At 41.0% G+C, this 18769-nt stretch overlaps 1 protein-coding gene across 3 annotated transcripts; it reads left to right on the top strand.

Moving 5' to 3' along the window:
* Window positions 1-1193: 1193 nt before the first annotated feature.
* Window positions 1194-18498, top strand: LOC132856338 (UDP-N-acetylglucosamine--peptide N-acetylglucosaminyltransferase 110 kDa subunit-like). 3 transcript variants are annotated; one of them, XM_060885879.1, is made up of 22 exons: window positions 1194-1536; window positions 3036-3186; window positions 3592-3835; window positions 3940-4008; window positions 7249-7365; window positions 7453-7532; window positions 7640-7835; window positions 12142-12282; window positions 12382-12482; window positions 12571-12724; window positions 12953-13054; window positions 13597-13776; window positions 13925-14083; window positions 14174-14263; window positions 14361-14486; window positions 14571-14741; window positions 14826-14942; window positions 15023-15187; window positions 16109-16261; window positions 16363-16615; window positions 16805-16928; window positions 17551-18498. In XM_060885879.1, the coding sequence occupies exons 1-22, from the start codon at window positions 1500-1502 to the stop codon at window positions 17726-17728; spliced, it is 3108 nt and encodes a 1035-aa protein (XP_060741862.1). In that variant the 5' UTR covers window positions 1194-1499; the 3' UTR covers window positions 17729-18498. The 3 variants fall into 3 exon arrangements, with proteins under 3 accessions (XP_060741862.1, XP_060741861.1, XP_060741863.1); XM_060885878.1 differs by having other exon boundaries at window positions 3006-3186; XM_060885880.1 differs by lacking the exons at window positions 1194-1536; window positions 3036-3186; window positions 3592-3835; window positions 3940-4008 and adding an exon at window positions 4038-6181.
* The last annotated feature ends 271 nt before the right edge of the window (window positions 18499-18769 follow it).

The raw sequence follows: 18769 nt of genomic DNA, 5'->3' as shown, positions 1-18769 counted from the left end.
TATTATTTAAGAAGAAATTTATCATGTTAAGACTGCAGTGCATGGTGGGATCTCATCTTCCTATTGTGACTGATCTTGAATATATTTTTATTGAGAGAGAAATAAGAAAAAGAAGAGTGTAATGGTGAAACTAAGTATGACTATACGCAACAAAGCTTGTAATAGAAATAGATTTTATAGTATTTTGTCAATATCCCTTCATGTTTACTATAAGTGGGAATTCCCAAATAAAAATTGTTTACACTTCAAATCTTACTGTAAAACTGAAATAATTTCAGGATATTAAATACTGCTTTTACAACAGTGGTGAATGTAATTTACCGTTCCATTGCTTTTGAGTTGACAAACTACGATGCACTGATGAAAGTGAAATGCAATGTAGAGAATTACATTCACTTCTGATATTCACATTCACTTAAAGTTCATTCACATCTGTTTTCAAGAGTGTACACACATATATACAGTAATAGAACTGTACTTGTCAGCATATAGCATAAAGATGCAAGTACTGTGCTTGGTGTGGCTCTTTGTCCTCTTTTGCCATCTGCTGGCTGTCACACGTCTTTCAAGTAAATTGCATTAACACATATTTACATACGTCTGTTATCATAATACTACATAGACTAGTTGGCCTTGGCCTGTTTGGAAGAATAAAACTCACTGTACTTTCCCTTCCTAACTCTGTATGGAAATTACTTTCTATATGTGGTCTGTCTCTAACCTAACCTTATCTTGAAGATGACTCTTAAGTAGTGCAAGGTGATACATGCATATATGTATAGGGGAATGTTCGGTTCTTATTCGCGGTCTCATACAGTTCACATGTTAATATCTCAGCAACTCACGAGCCATTGCTCTCTCTAAATAAATGAATGAATAAATAAAATGGTCCTCACCCCCTTAAATCTCGCACAGAATGTTCTTGATTTGCCGCAGTGTTGAGCGCATTGATACAGCGGTTCTCTAAGCACAACTTAGTTCCTCCGCCGCATTAAACCAAATATATTTTCTTTTGTAAATTAAAACTCGATTTGTTCTAGCCTTACACAATCCACCATAAACAGGGACATACTATTTTATATCTAAGGAAATATCTTATTTTGCTCCTGCATCTCCTTTTAATTGGTCAAATATGGACCTAGTTTTTATTTAAAAAAAAGTAGTCCCGCCCTCTTCCGCCATTTTGTTATAGACCATTGTTGTAGCATCGTGATGGTAAACAAAAAATAAGCCATAGAACAGTCGATTTCACAAATCCTGCAGTTATATTTCAATCTGGATGAGCACAGGTTAGCAGACTAACATTGCTAACTGGCTAGAAAAAGGAGAAAGAAGAAGCTGCTCGGCTGTATTTGGTTTAACGTTACAGCACATTGGCAGTGTTGTATTTAATGCTGTAAATAGGCTTTCAATGCTGCTGGATTAAACATTTAAACTGAAATTGAATATTTATTTGAGCTAGTAGCTTGTTTATTGTCACCCTGACGACCAGAGGACAGATGGCGAGCTCTGTGGGAAACGTGGCCGACAGCACAGGTAAACTGGACAACATCATATATGTCTAACGACCTAGTAAATACATTTCACCTCTACTGACTGATTTTATTGGAGTCCAGAAGATACAGCCATTTATTTTTCAGACATGGTATGTATTTATCGTAAACGCTGTTAATTCCGGTTTGTGTTGACGTCACGTGACGCAGATTGTTCGTTCTGATTGGCCACATGGACCTACACGTTGGATGCTCTGTATAAGCAGGTTTGAAATGTATTTTCTTGTGCAGAAGTATAGTTCATTAGTGAACATTGGTGTTTACATTGTATTCGTGGTCACAATAATAATGAAGTGCAATTCTGTGATGCTAATTAGGAAAACATGCTTTTCTTTCACGTATATGCACTTGGTGTCTTCTTATGTGCAATACGTTTAGCTGCAAAGCAACATTTTCTAGGCTTATTTAAGTGAATAGATATGTATAAATAAAAGAAAGACTGTGCTGATGATATGAATGGACAAAGTGGAAGGGTATTAAAAGGTAAGTCATCAGTAAATAGCTGCTGGATTACTGATCAGAAGGTCATGAGTTCAAATCCCAGGACCACCAAACTGCCACTGCCGGGCCCCTGAGCAAGGCCCTTAAACCCTCAAGTGCTCAGTTGTATAAATTGTAAGTCACTCTGGATAAAGGTGTCTGCTAAATGATGTAAATGTAAATAACTCATCTTATTGACCTGCCTACTCTACAGGCCTCTGTTTTGTTTTGTTTTTCCCTTCTGGTGGTCGATGTTGGTTATAATATTATTATTATTTGTCACATTTCTATACCCGCTGGTATTTAATCAAAATGAAACCATTAAAACACGCCTTACTGCAGAAAACTTTAATATAGGTGTTTGGACAAGACGTACGCAAATACAAGAGCACACAGAACCTTCTTAAATATTTGTTTTTCTTTGTTTTTCTTCAGATGGGTATAGTGGATTTGATTATTGACTGTAAATTTTCTTTGGTATCAGTAATGTTTGCTTTTCTTGTCAAGTTTATTCTCATGTCACCTCCCTCTATAACTGCATCTTGTTTATTTGAAGGATGAGTTCAGTATTTGACCCAAATACAGGAAAGTATTTGGTAGTCGTCCTGATGTGGAGATCACAGATTTTGAAGTACACAATGTGCAAACTGTAACATATGAGCAAGCTATAAAACATCAAGATCTGTCTGAATTCACCCTTTAAATTCTTTTCCAATTAAGATATTTTTTCAAATCTTATTTTTCACCTTCTGTGAATGAGTTTCTCTGAATGATATGTTTCATTTCTCTAAAGTTAATAAAACTTTACTACCTTGAGAGACTCAGTCATTATTAGCATGTTTTTGACTCCTATATTTCATGAGCATGATAATTATGTCATCTCTGTTCGTATCATTTTATTTTTGCCTCATTTCCATTATTGCTAACATCTTGTTTTCCCCCTCCTCCTTTCGGGTTGTGTTGGTGCAACAGAACCAACAAAACGTATTCTTTCCTTCCAAGGGTTGGCTGAACTGGCACACCGCGAGTATCAGTCGGGCGATTTTGAGGCGGCAGAGCGCCACTGCATGCAGCTGTGGCGGCAAGAGCCAGACAATACCGGGGTTTTGCTGCTGCTTTCTTCTATCCACTTCCAGTGTCGCAGGCTTGACAGGTAAGACATTCTTGGTGTACTGGTTTCCTCTCCATGGGCTACCAGAGCTGCACTGTTTTTTCCCTGTTTGGGCTGAGAGACAAGGCAGCCTTTTGCTCTTTTATAAGCATCTATCTTTACTTGCTGCAGTGTTTTCCAACTGTTCTTTACATTAAAAGGGACCTTGCAACATTTTCCATTGAATTCAAGTTACATGCGTTGCCATACCAACACTGCAGGGCAGCATAACTTTTGAATAGACTGACTGCTGGTCTTGCTGGGGATGTTTTAGTGGTGTTTTCAGTTTGGTCTGTTGGATCTTTTATGTTGAAGCCTGTTACATCTTTTAAACATGATTCTTGTTTTTTATTGTTGCACCAACATTTGGCTTTTGGTTTATATTTTGGACTTTTTCCTTGAACACAGGTCTGCTCACTTCAGCACTCTGGCCATCAAGCAGAATCCTATGCTTGCTGAGGCCTATTCCAACCTGGGCAATGTATTTAAGGAGCGTGGTCAGCTGCAGGAGGCGATTGAACATTATCGTCATGCGCTGCGCCTCAAGCCGGACTTCATCGATGGCTACATCAACCTGGCAGCAGCTCTGGTTGCAGCGGGAGACATGGAGGGTGCTGTTCAGGCTTATGTATCTGCTCTCCAGTACAACCCGGTAAGGAATAGTAATGCATATTTAATCCAAATGAATTATGGTCAGCAGCTATATAATTAAAATAAAATAATAATAAATATATATATTTTTTTTAATTGTTGCAGGATCTGTATTGTGTACGCAGTGATTTGGGCAACCTACTTAAAGCTCTTGGGCGTTTGGAAGAGGCAAAGGTCTGTTTTGACATTTCAACGTGTGCATGGTGTCCAGTTTTTTGTTTGTTTGTTTGTTTGTTTTTTGTTTGTTTTTTGTTTTGTTTTTTCAGTTTTCTTTTTTCTTTAGATATTAGTTAATTTGGAGTTCCTTCATAGCTTTTTTGTTTTTTTTTAAATGCTGTTCTTTGGAAGTGAGTGCTTCCCTGACCCAAACAAGCACTAAGACCTTCTGCTTTCTAGACAAGTGGTGCTTTCTACTCTTTTCTTCTCCATACCTTTACACATGTTCTTCATATCAGTCCCATGCCACCACTTAATCTACTGTTCAGCAGACCTGGCAGTACAGCTAGTGTCATTGGTTTTGAAGGGCAACAATGCTCTCGATGCATCTTCCAGTACCTTATACCATCAGGCTGCTCTTATGTAAGACCTGAAAGACCAGCCACTATAACTACAGTTCGAGGGAACTCTTTTTAGTGCCTTTTTATTATTATGACTATTATCTTTCCCCCTTTTTTTTTTTTTTTGTTTGTTTGTTTATTTTTATTATTTTTTTATATTACATGATAACAAGCTTAGAATACCCACATTTTCTCCATTGCTGTCCTGTTGCCCTCTCTCACTCTTTCTGCTTTGCTTTCTTTAAATTCTGTGCTGCCTTCTTATCTACTTTATCAGTCAGTACCCCTTCAAACAGGAAGAAAGGCTGGGTCCTTTTGTCTTTTACCAAAGGGGAATTTTTAAACAGACATTGTTATGCTATGCTTTTTTCTTTAGAGTTATGGAGGGATTATGCTGGCTCGGTCTTGAACAAAACACAATGGATTTGATATGAAGTTAGTGATATTTGCTATGCTGAAAATAAGATGGCTTCCAACCCAGTGATGTTTTTCATTAATTTTGTCAAATGTTAATTATTTTTTATTCAAATATATTCACACCTCATTTTGGATAGCATTCCTGGTATTCTACCAACAAAGAAAAAGGCCTTACTCGCCTTTAACTAGACCACTGTGTTTTGGATTAATTGTAGATTTGTGGGAGATTAAAGCTACAGAGAAATTTCTCTGCATGTCAGTTAGAAGCCCTCTTATTTGTTGCCTCAGGGGGGAGGAGTGGGGAGGAGCACCAGGGTTTCAGCACCCCTCCATGTCAGCTCTGTCGCTCCGACCCCCCGCGCGCTAGCCCAGGGCCCGTGGTGTGTGCGCGCACAGAGCTGCTTGCCTGACCTTCCAGCCAAGCTTACTGATGCCCTTTATGGGCTCCACAGTGTTTGTCAATAACCAGACTACTGTATGTTCTCCATATTTAAATCTGAATATTCCTTTTAGCTCTCTTTTTTTCACATAGATTGGCTCAATAGCATCTGGGAGGTTTAGGGGGTATTATGCAGTCATTATACACTGTGATGGTAGCCCTGGCCTGAGCCAGGCAGGCAGCTCCCTATCTGCACTCCACTGCAAGCATCAGATGCGATGATAGAGAGAAAGAATTACACGCGCAGCACAAGCATTGACCTCTTTTATTTCAGACCTGAGGATTCATCTAGATACAAATCATTAAACCACAGACCTTTTTTTACCTATTGGGCAGGATTCAAGAAGGCAGGACAGGATAAAGCAAGTGATGTTAAGAAAACAAAAAAAATTTAAGAAAGTAAAGAAAATGATGTCAGGAATGATTTTTCACTTTTGTGTTGCCATTAATGCTATGATTAAGGACATGTTTTCAGTTCATTTGGGGAAGATCAAGCCAGTTAGCCTCCCTCCTTTTACTTCCTTTAAACAGTATGAATAAACGTTTTGAATGAAATGTAACACAAAGCCTTTCTTCTCTCCCATCCCGTCATAAGCATTTTCTTATCACTTTAAAATTTAAATTTCTTTAAAATAGCACGATTGAAATTTGAGTAGAATATCTTATTACTTTTTTATTCTTTTGTTTCTGGATTTTTTTTTTTATATCCAGATAAAAAGAAAGTGTTGATTGTCAACTTTTACTAATGCTCTTGTTTTCTTATTTTGTCTCTTTTGGTTTCTTCCACCACTGATATTGTTATTTAGAAGGTTTCAGGTGGGTGACACTTTTCCTGCGTAGGTGCGGTCCGGCGGAAAGGAACACTAGGGCAGCATCAGTCCTCTCCTCTTCTTCCAGCTGCGGCCGCTACCCCCAGACAAAGTCCAAAAATATGGTAACGGGTTTGTAACTGCCAGCAAAAAAAAATAACAGCAAAAAACCTACATGCCTGAGTTCTTCTGTATTGTGGCTACCTTTGAGGAAATGAAAACAACAGAGAACAAAAAAGTATTTGGAAAAATTTTTTAAGTTGAAATAAAACTTCTCTGTACAACTTAACATCGCCCAACACAGTAATTAAAAGAAATATGGATTGGATGCAGTAAGCAAACAAAAACAGTAAGAATCCTGTAACTCTTACTTGTTAATTATTTTCTTCCTACTGCTTTGGTTTACAATTTTTTTTCCTCTTGATTTGGAGTTGCAGTGTTCTGCTGAGCCGATGATGCGCTGTGAGTCTGCAGCGACGCATGGGTTGCGCAGCGAGAGAACGCCCTCTATTGCGATTCAAACGCGCCTGCGAGCAACAAATGCTCCCCTTTCCCCTTTTCGGTTGGATCCAGAGAGTTTGTCTGTCTGGTGATCTCCGGTGTACCTGAGGCATTAGATGTGGTTTGTGCTCTGAGCTGGCATTAGCGCAGCGAAAAATGGCGAGCAAATACAGTGCGACCACGGCGTGGCACAACACAATGGCTGCCCGTGTTTTTCTGCGCCTGCATTACAGGGACCTTCACCTACACTCTGCACAGGCATTTAAGGTTGTGACCACAGTCAGGCTAAATCTGTCAGGGTTTTTGTATTAGTTTGTTTTTCAAGGGTAACCTTTGCCTTATTTACTTTATATAGAAGCTCAGTTTCTGTGTATTATAGTGTGTCTCATACTGTATCTTCCAATGATGAGACCATAACTGAAAAATGTCAGTCAGAGTGAAGGTGCTGGTCATTTTGCGCAGCGCAGGAAAAAGCATGCAGCTTAGCGCAGCAGTATGATGCGCATGCGAGCCCACGCTGTAGACTCACTTTTTGCTTTATGGAGTACAGACACTAACTCTGTTTTTTCTCTTCCCTTTTTTTTTCTTCCTTTTTATTCAATCTCTTTTTTCAACCCCACATCTCCTCTATCTGCTCTATTACTCCTCTCCACCCCTCTTTCTGTTGTTTTCATGGTTAACCTAATCAAAGGCCTGCTACCTGAAGGCAATTGAGACTCAGCCAAACTTTGCCGTGGCATGGAGCAACCTGGGCTGCGTGTTCAATGCTCAGGGAGAGATCTGGCTAGCCATTCATCATTTTGAGAAGGTTAGTATGCTTCCAATTCGGAATTAATTGCACGTTGGCTAATTAAAGTAATTGTAATTTAGTTGTTTTTTTTGTTTGCTTTTGTAGGCAGTAACCTTGGATCCAAATTTTTTGGATGCCTACATAAACTTAGGGAACGTGCTTAAAGAAGCCCGCATCTTTGACAGGTAAACTTTTCATTTTTTTTATTTATCGTGTTTTTAATAGTTGTTACATCATGCTTCAGTACACCGTTTGGTTGAGTTTTAATCTACAGCAATTGTGTTTCTTTCAGAGCTGTTGCTGGTTATCTGCGAGCCCTCAGTCTGAGCCCCAACCATGCTGTAGTCCATGGGAACTTGGCCTGTGTGTACTATGAGCAGGGTCTGATAGACTTGGCCATTGACACCTATAGACGTGCTATTGAGCTCCAGCCTCACTTCCCTGATGCTTACTGCAATCTTGCCAATGCTCTTAAGGAAAAGGGCAATGTAAGAATATGTCTTTGTACAGTTCCATGTTATGTTTTTCTGTTTTATATGATGTCTTCACAAGGTATTTTTGCAGAGGTAGAGAGAAGCACCTACATTTTTCTCTAAAGTTATAAAATATCATTGTGGCTACTCAGAGCCGCTAGTGGTTAAACAGACACACAAGGAGGCACGGTGGCAACAGAAGAGCAATTTATTCTCACATTATTTCTCACATTTATTCTCACTGTAGTAATTGAAGAGCTCAGGCAGGCACAATGGGCAAAAGCTTAGCACCAGTAACAAAAGTGTCAAGAAAGAGTGCACTTAAGCGTAGCTTGAGGCAAAGTTCCACCAGTTTGCGGTCGATGTATAGGACCAGGCGCTCCTCTTAGTTGAATACCTGGGCAGGATGGCTCAGAGTCCCGTCTCTCATGCGTCTGTGTGTATCAGGAAAGGGAGGCTCATGTCTTGGTTGCGGAGGACTGGACTGCTAGTGAGGACTTCTTTCAGTGTTCTGTTTTTGAGGTCTGAAATGGCGAAGCTATAGAAGAGAGGTTAGCCACAAATCATATGTAGTACCGAGCCAGCCCTAAAAAGGCACATACCTGTTTTTTAGTTAAAGGTTGAGGGTACTCACGGACAGCTTCTACCTTCCTATCCTGGGGCATGAGCAGGCCCTGGCCGATCCGGAATCCCAGGTTCTGTGCCTCTGTCAGCCCCAGATAGCACTTCTTCGGGTTGGCCGTCAGCCCAGCCTTCCAGAGGGCTCCCAAGGCCTCTCCTAGAATGTGTAAGTGGTCAGCCCAGGTGGATGAGTGGATCACAACGTTTTCAAATTAATGTGTTCCATGTGCTCCTTTATGTGCTCCATGACAATAAGGAGTAATATGTTAAATACAGGACTGCATTTCTTGAACGTAATCAATGATTGACCTGAACAGAGAGGGCTGTCTTTCCCAGGCTTTCTGGGCCATGTCTAGCTGTCTTCGATGGTCACATTTCCTTATGTACTCGTCTGTCACCCAGCGTAGCATCCTCTTTAGGATTTGTTTGAACCTCTCCACCAGGCCGTCTCTCTGTGGGTGATAGACAGGTGTCCTCAGGTGTTTAACCTGCAACAGACGGCACAGATCGACCATAAGAAGTGACCTGAAGGGATTCTCACCTCGCTGAAGAGGAGCACTCTCAGGCATTGTTGCGGGTGGTGTCCTTCTGAAGTGGGACCACTTCGGGGTATTGGGTGGTGTAGTCGACAATCACTAAGATGTACTCATGACCCCGGGATTAAATCAGAGCAGCTCGACAACATCCGTACCCAAACGTTCGAAAGGGATGCCAATGATAGGCATGGGAATCATTGGTGTGGGAGCAGGCTTTTTTGGGGCCGTGCATTAGCACTGGGGGGCAGCGTTGACAAAAAGCTTGGACGTCCATGCCAGGCCAGAAGACGTGACCCCTGAGTTTTTCCCAGGTGTTTTAGGCCCCCAGGTGGACCCCAGAAGCATGAGCATGGGCCAGGTGCAGGAGGAGGATGCTCTTAGTTTTGAGAACCACTGACAATTTACAGTGTTCTGTTTTCTGGTATAGGAGCCCCTCTATCTAGCTCCTCTTTTCGAATCACGAAATGTGTGGTGGGAAGTCTTTGACTTGGGTCTACCTTTTGGCCTTCAATTTTTTTGCACCTGGACCCAGCAATGTCGAAGTCAGAATCAGAATCAGGTTTATTGGCCAAGTGTGTTGACACACACAGGGAATTTGTTTCCAGTTGTTTGTGACACTCAAAAGTACAGACATAAATAACACTATACTATACAAGACAAGATAATACAGACTATACAAGACAATGCAGACGATGTGATACAATATAGACAGTATGAGTGCTAAATATGAATACAAAATATATGACTGATCAGTTATGTACATATCCTGTTTTGTTGCTGCTCCAAACCAGATGGTGATGGATGTGCACAGGACAGATTCAATGACTGCAGTGTTGTCAACAGGGCTGTTGAATATTGTGAGGGGGTGTAGTGTTGAGGGGTCTTTTCTAAAGTCCACTATCATCTCCACAGTTTTGAGGGTGTTTAGCTCAAAGCCATTCTGACTGCAGTACAGCACCAGACGCTTCACCTCCTGCTGGTATGCAAACTCATCGCCATCTTGGATGAGACCGATGAGCGGAGTATCATCTGCAAATTTCAGGAGTTTAACAGTTCATTCAGTCATTATTATAGAGGGAGAATAGCAGTGGGGAGTGGACACATTCCTGAGGAGCGCCAGTGCTGATTGTCCAAGTACTGGAGGTAACACCTCCCGGACCTACCTGTTGTTTCCTGCTGGTGATCCACTGACAGATGGAAGGGGGTATAGTGAGCCTTGGGCCTTTGGAGTGGAGAATTTCCGGAATTATTGTGTTAAAAGCCGAACGGAAGTTGACACAGAGAATCAGTCCAGGTGTAGCAGAATGTAGTGCAGTCCAATGTTGATCATCCACTGATCTGATCTAATCATCCACTGATCTGTTTGCCTGGTAGGCAAACTGTAGGGGATCCAGCATCCGTTCTGTCTTTAGGTGGGCCAATACCAGCTGTTCAAAGGCATTCATGACAGATGTCAGAGCAACAGGCCTGTAGTAATTCAGTCCAGTGATGGAGGGTTTCTTGGGGACCGGGATTGTTGGGGAGAGTTTAAAGCAGGAGGGGACTTCACACAGCTCCAATCTTCACACAGCACACAGATCTGTTGAAGATATGGGTGAAGATAGGAGCCAGCACATGATTTGAGACAGGAGGGGGAGACACCATCTCAGGAGGGGGTGAGCGCTTGTAGTTTGTGAGGCCTTTCCACACTGATGCAGGATTGTTAGCTGAAAAACTGCTTTTCAGCTTTGCAGAGAAGCTTCTTTTGGCTATTCTGTTTTGAATATATAGCTTTGTCCTCCTGATATTTGGTTTGCCAGATATTGCAGTGCATCACTCACGTTGGCCTGCGGTGGGATGTAAACTCCGATCAGAATGAATGAGGAGAATTCCTGTGGTGAATAAAAGGGTTTACAGTTTATGAACAGTGATTCCAGGTTTGGGCTGCAGTATTTATTCAGCACTGTGACATCTGTGCACCAACTTTCGTTAATGTAGAAGCAGATTCCCCCGCCTTTCATTTTACCTGATAGCTACGTTACACGATACGCTCGGTGTAAGTGGAAGCCCGAGAGAAGTAATTTGTTTTGGTAAAACAGAGCAGCAGAGCATGCAAAATCTTTGTTTGTTCTGTTGAGAAGAATCAGTTTGTCCATATTGTTTGGCAGTGAGCAGAGGTTCGCCAGGTGAAACGATGGGATCACAGTTATAAATCCCCTACGTCGCAGCCTCACTAGCGCATGCTTCCCTCGCCGGGGCTTCCTCCATGTACCATAGAGCACAGCTGCTCCTCCAATGAAGAGTTCCAAAAAACCTTCCGGGTTTGTAAAAACTGGTGAAAAATTGTCTGGAGTGAATTGCCCGATGTTAAGCAGTTCTTCTCTGGTATAAGTTATCAGGGAAGGGTAACCAAACACAAAGAAAGTAAACAAAAAGAAAGAAAGTACTAGAGAGAGTCGTGCCGAGGCTGCCATCCGCGGCGCCATCTTGGATGAGACAGATATGTCCTCTTTCTGCTTCTGACCAAAACTGCCCTCCTTGGAAATCTGGTGGAACAAAGCATTGACAGGATTATTTAATTTATGAGTTGTCTCACCTTCAGACGATGTAGGGGTGTCCCTTTCTCTCCAAGCCACGTACCCTTCTTTGGGGGTGAGCAGTGAAGGTTGAGGCGTCTCTGTACTGGGGGTTTGGCTGAGAATCCGGGCCAATCCTGACCTAGAAGCAGGGGAACAGGCAGGTCAGAAATCAACCCAAAAATCAGTGGCCACTCATCCTCTGGGCTCTGGATCTGCACCTGTGTGGCAGGGACCTCCCTGGACATTGCCATGAACACCCAAGTCACAACATCCTCCCCTTTAGTTTTTATAATTACACAATGTTAAACATCAGATTAGTGTTCAGTAAGAGCAAAATTCGAACAGTATCAAACAAACAGTTTCTGATCCCTTAGGGTAGAGACATGTAATTATGACTGTGGCTTATAGTCAGAAGCAGACTGTACAAAGTTAATATGACTTTCCTACTAGTACCATTGGTGACTGGTATGTCAGCATAGTAAATTAAGTAAATTCTGCATGAAGTAATCTGCATTTCACTGCATTTCAGTTAAATATTAGAAAATTCATCACAGTGAATAATTCAAAGTTTCTATGTAATGTTTAAGACTAAACTGTCTGTCATAGGTGTCAGAGGCTGAGGAATGTTACAACACAGCACTGCGTCTTTGCCCCACACATGCTGACTCGCTCAATAACTTGGCCAACATCAAACGGGAGCAAGGCAACATTGAAGAGGCTGTCCAGCTGTACAGGAAAGCTCTTGAGGTTGGGGCTCTTAACATCCTCTTTGTAGCTATTTACTCATGACCCTTTTTTCTGAAGCATATTCCTAAAGTGTGTGTGTGTGTGTGCGTGTATGAACAGGTGTTTCCCGAGTTTGCTGCAGCCCACTCCAACCTTGCCAGCGTCCTTCAACAACAGGGCAAGCTGCAAGAAGCCCTCATGCATTACAAAGAAGCCATCAGGCATGCTGTTATTTTTGCTCAATAATTTAGGTGTTTATGATGGATTTAGAGTTTTTTATGCATGTTCTTTTACCATGCACACCTACAGGATCAGCCCCACTTTTGCTGATGCTTACTCCAACATGGGGAACACACTAAAGGAGATGCAGGATGTGCAGGGGGCGCTGCAGTGTTATACACGTGCTATTCAGATCAACCCTGCATTTGCAGATGCTCACAGTAACTTGGCCTCAATACACAAGGTAATTTCTTAATACTAACTAAACAAACCCATTGTTGTATATTATGTTTTTTCTGTGTGAGATACCAAGTGAACCTCTGGCTTGTTGTATGTGGGTACCATATTTTAGTAGTTCAAAAATTAAAGTATTGAAGTATATATGAAACTTTTGCTTCTGGGTAATAGGCACTGTGACATGTGATGTGACAATTAATGAATGCTAGTTTGATCTGTGCACTTTGGCCCACAGGACTCTGGGAATATTCCGGAGGCAATTGCATCTTACCGCACTGCATTGAAGCTCAAACCTGATTTCCCGGATGCTTACTGCAATCTTGCTCACTGCCTGCAGGTATGCCCTTCAAATATGAACCCTGTTAATTTTTCTTTTTTTTTTTTTTTTTGCATACTCTAGATTTTTTTTTGTTTGTTTTTAAGAGGGTAGATTTTATGAGTACAGCTTTTTCGATGTAGGCTCTTTTTAGGCTCTTTCCTGATAATAAATAGGCTGTTCTTGATGTACATTTTATTGTTAGCCATAACACATTTTGCAGCATTACAGTATCTTTGCTTATTACTTGGTTAAACTTGAATTTTATTGCCTTTCTTTTGCTTAAATAGTCACAAATATTTCAAGAGTGGTTCTGAGACTGTGTATTTCTGGTACTTGTTAGGAAATACCAATGACTACTAAAGCCAGTAAAATGCTGTTCTTGCCATCCCTACAAAACAATGATCTCATTTGTTTTCTGTGAAATTTGAATATTATCTGAAACTAATTGAGTGTAATATGATCCAAAACAAGCATCATATGTTATTTACTCTTCAGGTACCAATTTTGATGCTTACAGTTGGTGATTATTGTCATGAGGTTTTAAATGTTGTTCTTTCCAGATTGTGTGTGACTGGACCGATTACGATGAGCGCATGAAGAAGTTGGTTAGCATTGTGGCTGACCAGTTGGAAAAGAATCGTCTGCCTTCAGTTCATCCTCATCACAGCATGTTGTATCCTCTTTCCCATGGCTTCCGCAAAGCCATTGCTGAGAGGCATGGCAACCTCTGCCTGGATAAGGTAGTTATATCACACTTTTGTGTCTTTAAATGCTTTGCTGTGTTTTCTGTCTGAAACCTAAAACCATCTAGAGTTAATTAATAAATAGTACTTAATCTAATTATTTGACTCCCATCAAATGACCACATCTTATATGACTGGCTTTTAGATCAATGCTCTTCATAAACCTGCCTATGAGCATCCTAAGGACCTGAAAGCAAGTGGAGGGCGTTTGCGTGTTGGCTACATCAGCTCGGACTTTGGCAACCACCCCACCTCCCATCTCATGCAGTCCATTCCTGGCATGCATAACTCAGAGAAGTTTGAGGTGAGTTTATTAACTCATACTGTATGCGTGGTTTCTGGGAGTTGTGAATGTATTCGTGGTCAAACCATGCTAACTTGGTTCAATTTTCAGGTGTTCTGTTATGCCCTCAGTCCTGATGATGGCACTAACTTCCGAGTGAAAGTGATGGCTGAGGCTCATCACTTCACCGATCTCTCCCAGGTCAGAACATGCAATGATAAAATCGGATTTGAATTTGTTCCTGATTTTCCATGCTGATGAAGTTGCTCACATTCCTGTGTTATTGTTATTGAATAAGATTCCCTGCAATGGCAAAGCTGCAGACAGGATTCACCAAGATGGAGTTCACATCCTAGTCAACATGAATGGCTATACCAAGGGTGCCCGCAATGAGCTGTTTGCCTTGCGTCCAGCTCCCATTCAGGTAAAAATAAAGAAACTGGCAGGAATAATATGCTTACCATGTATGTATTTAAAGGTTTTGGCAAATAAATGGATTTCTCATCAGGTGATGTGGCTTGGCTACCCGGGCACCAGTGGAGCTCCCTTCATGGACTACATCGTTACCGATAAGGAGACGTCTACAGCTGAGCTGGCTGAGCAGTATTCTGAGAAGATGGCCTACATGCCTAATAGTTTCTTTATTGGGGATCATGCTAACATGTTCCCACACCTTAAGGCAAGTGAAAGTTTATGGATTTTTGTAACTGCTTTAATTATATACAATGTCTTATGCAAAGGGATTTGTGTTTATGATTCTCAGAAAAAGGCTATGATTGACTTCAAGTCCAATGGACACATTTTTGACAATCGCATCATACTGAATGGAATTGATCTCAAAGTCTTTTTAGACAGCCTACCTGACGTCAAGGTCATCAAAGTAAGTGAGAAACTTCTAGAATACATTGTGACTTTTTGCCTTTTAAGGTGACTGCTTTGATGATATGAGATTTTTTCCAGATGGATTTTGATAGCCAGGAGTCCACAGATAATAACGGAACCCTCTCCATGCCAGTCATCCCAATGAACACGGCTGCTGAGGCCATTATAAACATGATCAACCAAGGCCAGATCCAAGTCACCATCAATAGTTTCACTGTCAGCAATGGCTTAGCTACCACTCAGGTACTTTCTAATAAATGTCTACACTTTAAAGGTGGGGTCTCCATTGTTTGAGAAATGCTTCAGAAAACTGCGTTGGGCCACCAAACAAAACAAAAACAAAACTAACGTGTAGCCAATGAGCAGAAAGGGGCGTGTCTTGTCAATATGGGTGGAGAGAGTGTTCAGTGCGCATGTGTGATATTACAGAAAGCGTTTTTAACATTGACATGGCGGATAAAAACAAGAAAGAAAGCGAAGAAAAGCTTACGATAAGGCAAGAAGCAGGACCCGTGTTAATATATTATCAGCTTTCCAGCGCTGGAGAGAACTGAACGTCTTCCGTGTGAAATGGAGATAAAACCTTTCACGGTACAACACAGAGTACTACAAAAACACATTTGTATTACCATAGTATTACTCAATGAGTTCATTTATATTTATTTATACTGCCCCAACAGGTACCGCCATAATACTTGTCTGGGTTATACTTGGGTTATACTTGTCTGGTGTATGTGTGGGGTGGAGCTATAAAAACAGGGGTGGGACCCATTTGGGTTAGGGGCGTATTTGTTTTGGTGATTTCAAATGTCAACATTGGCTTTCAAACAACGGAGACCCCACCTTTAACTACACTAAATACAAAGTTTGAAGACATACTTCCTTAGGAATTTGCTTTCTGCATGGGGATGCTGCTGTTGGGTTTCTTACCAGCTGACGGTGTCTTATGGAACTGTCATTTGCCTCATTTCTCTCTCTCTCTCTCCTCCCTGCTCAAATTTCACTGTATTTGCTCATAATAAGAACCTGTGTACCAGTGTATTTAAATTGTATATTTAAACTGAAGTGTGCAAATCGATTTTCTGCAATTTTTTTTGTCTTTTCATGTCATGGTCACCCATAATCTGCATAGTCTGTGTTGCACTTTTTCCCCTATTCCAAAAGATCAATAACAAGGCTGCCACAGGAGAAGAGGTTCCTAGAACAATTGTTGTGACCACACGCTCTCAGTATGGTTTGCCTGAGGACTCCATTGTCTACTGTAACTTCAATCAACTGTACAAGATTGACCCTCCGACTCTGCAGATGTGGGCTAATGTAAGCACAGCCTGGCAGAATTCTTGGGAGATCTGTATTCTTTTTTGTGTCACTAGTACACATGTAGTTAAATTGCTCATTCTTTCTCTTTCTTATTTCAGATTCTGAAACGTGTGCCAAACAGCGTTCTCTGGTTGTTGCGCTTCCCAGCTGTGGGTGAGCCCAACATCCAGCAGTATGCCCAGAACATGGGTCTGCCTGCCAGCCGTATCATCTTCTCCCCTGTTGCCCCTAAAGAGGAGCATGTGAGGCGTGGGCAGCTGGCTGATGTCTGCCTTGACACGCCTCTCTGCAATGGCCACACTACTGGCATGGATGTGCTCTGGGCTGGCACCCCAATGGTCACAATGCCAGGTCTGTATAATGTACATTTACAACACAAGAGGTTGAAATCAGAGAAAACTGTTTAAAAAATTTAATCCCAAATATAATTTGGAAATAAACGCAACTGCATTGTATGTCTTGTTGGTTTTTTATTGTTCCCAGTCTGCAGGAACTCTGTTGACTTTGACCATTTCCTGTTTCTCTATTTGATGCATTTAGGTGAGACACTTGCCTCCCGCATTGCTGCCTCTCAGCTGACTTGCCTTGGCTGCCCTGAGCTCATTGCAGAGAGTCGCCAGGAATACGAAGATGTGGCTGTTAAGCTCGGCACAGACATGGAATTGTAAGTCACCAAGTAATTAAGAACTTTATGTAGTTATATTTTAAATAGGACACAAAGAATTTAATAACAGTAAACTGTACAGTGATATTGTTTTCCATTGTGTGTAGGGGCTTATTCCTTATTTCTCAACTTCTAATGGTTTCTGCTGCTTGTTGGAAACATGTTGTCATGCCGGGGAAGAGAGATTTTAGGGATTTATTATTTTTCTAAAGGCACAGTTAGGCTGAAACCTAAATGATAATTATTCAAGCTCTCAACTTATACAAAATGGCATTTCTTAAAACGTGCATCCTTAGTTATTATTTCTATATTTTTACTATACTATATAGAGTAAAACTATATGACTTTGCAGTCCAACCTTAAAGACCTCACTTGCGCGCACACACCCACACACACACACACCAGTCCTCAGTGCTTGAGCCACTCTGGTGCTGTGTGTGTGTAATGCTCTCTTTTTGATTACTATTTCAACACTTCACCATTTCAGTCCTTTAGAATATCTCAGAAAATCAGTTTTTGATGATTCTAAATAATAATTTTTTAATTCCTAGCTAGTTTGTTATTGCTTTTGCAGGTGTATTAAGTGCGCTACAAATGTCCTCTCTTTTGTTTTCTCTGGCAGCTTGAAGAAGGTACGATCCCGCGTATGGAAGCAGCGTATCTGCAGCCCACTTTTCAACACCAAGCAGTACACAATAGAATTGGAGCGTCTCTACCTTCAGATGTGGGAGCACCATGCAGGAGGTGCCAAACCTGAACATCTGGTGAAGATGCAACTGCTTGACAGTGAAAGCGCCTGAGCTGCCCCCTGTCCCCTTCACAAGTTACCAAACAATCACTCTTCTTCATTTTTCTCAGTGTCAGAGACTCCATAGAGCCTGCTGTTGAGCACCATCACCATGATCTGACTCTTCAGCCACAAATTGAATTTCTTGGAGCCAGCGAGGACTGTGATGATTGATCCTCCTTCACTGAGACTCCTTTCTCCCAGAAATCCCATTGGCATTTGCTTCACTTCCGCTGCTTCTCTGTTCTGCTTGGGTGTAGACTTTTGAAGACAGAGCAATCTTATGTCAAATTGTGACCTTCATGTCTTTAGATGAAGGGTTTTTTTTTTCTTAAGCATCAGAGGAACACTTTAGTATGTTAAAATTACTGATGGCTTTAACATACTAACGTGAATGTTTGCTTTTTTAGTTAGCAGAAATGTTTCTTTATTTTAGTCTGTTCATCATCATTACCTGGAATAGATAAGTGTGAACTGTAATGATTCTCCAATGCTTTATTTTCTTCATGTTAGTAATAATTTCAGTTGTATCTTTTCATGAAACATGCCCAGAATGTCTATGGAGAGCTAGAATGAAGACCTTCTCACTGCAGATCTGATAATATAACCATAAACTTCATCCTAAATGCCAGTTTGTTTTATTATTTTTACCAGAAAGGTTTGAGGTAAGTTCGTCATTTTGTACAGTCTTCATATCAGTCAATTTATTTATGCTTTGTCAATTAAATTGCAAGCCCTCTTACAAAAGCTGAAATAATAAAGAAATGTGGCAAACTGTACAAACACTGCCCTTGAATAATTTTAATTCAGGACTATTAAAAGTAGGAATAAGTGCTGACAATGTTATTCAGTAGTCCTTGTGCGTGTTGTTTTTAATCTAGCTATGATGGTATTGGGTTTGGTGCAAACAAGCCAAAAAAAAGAATTGTCCTTGAGCTGATTCTGGCCTTGTTAGCATTTAAAAGCTGTACAACATGATCTTGTCAACGAGGAGCATCAAAATTGTGTGTGAGAAGAAAATCTTAAATTGTTTAAAAAAGGTTTAAGCAAAGAA

The sequence above is a fragment of the Tachysurus vachellii genome, chromosome 13 (genome assembly GCF_030014155.1).
Source record: "Tachysurus vachellii isolate PV-2020 chromosome 13, HZAU_Pvac_v1, whole genome shotgun sequence".
Lineage (NCBI taxonomy): Eukaryota > Metazoa > Chordata > Actinopteri > Siluriformes > Bagridae > Tachysurus > Tachysurus vachellii.
The sequence above is the reverse complement of the archived record's forward strand: the minus strand, read 5'-3'. Positions and strand labels throughout refer to the sequence as shown.

What these genes read in the sequence shown, in the direction of transcription:
- LOC132856338 (XM_060885878.1), top strand. Translation starts at nt 1,500, where the DNA reads ATGGCGAGCTCTGTGGGAAACGTGGCCGACAGCACAG. An exon ending in GGCGTTTGGAAGAGGCAAAG is followed by an intron (nt 4,009 to 7,248) that starts GTCTGTTTTGAC and finishes ACCTAATCAAAG; the next exon opens with GCCTGCTACCTGAAGGCAAT. An exon ending in ACTTGGCCTCAATACACAAG is followed by an intron (nt 12,725 to 12,952) that starts GTAATTTCTTAA and finishes TTTGGCCCACAG; the next exon opens with GACTCTGGGAATATTCCGGA.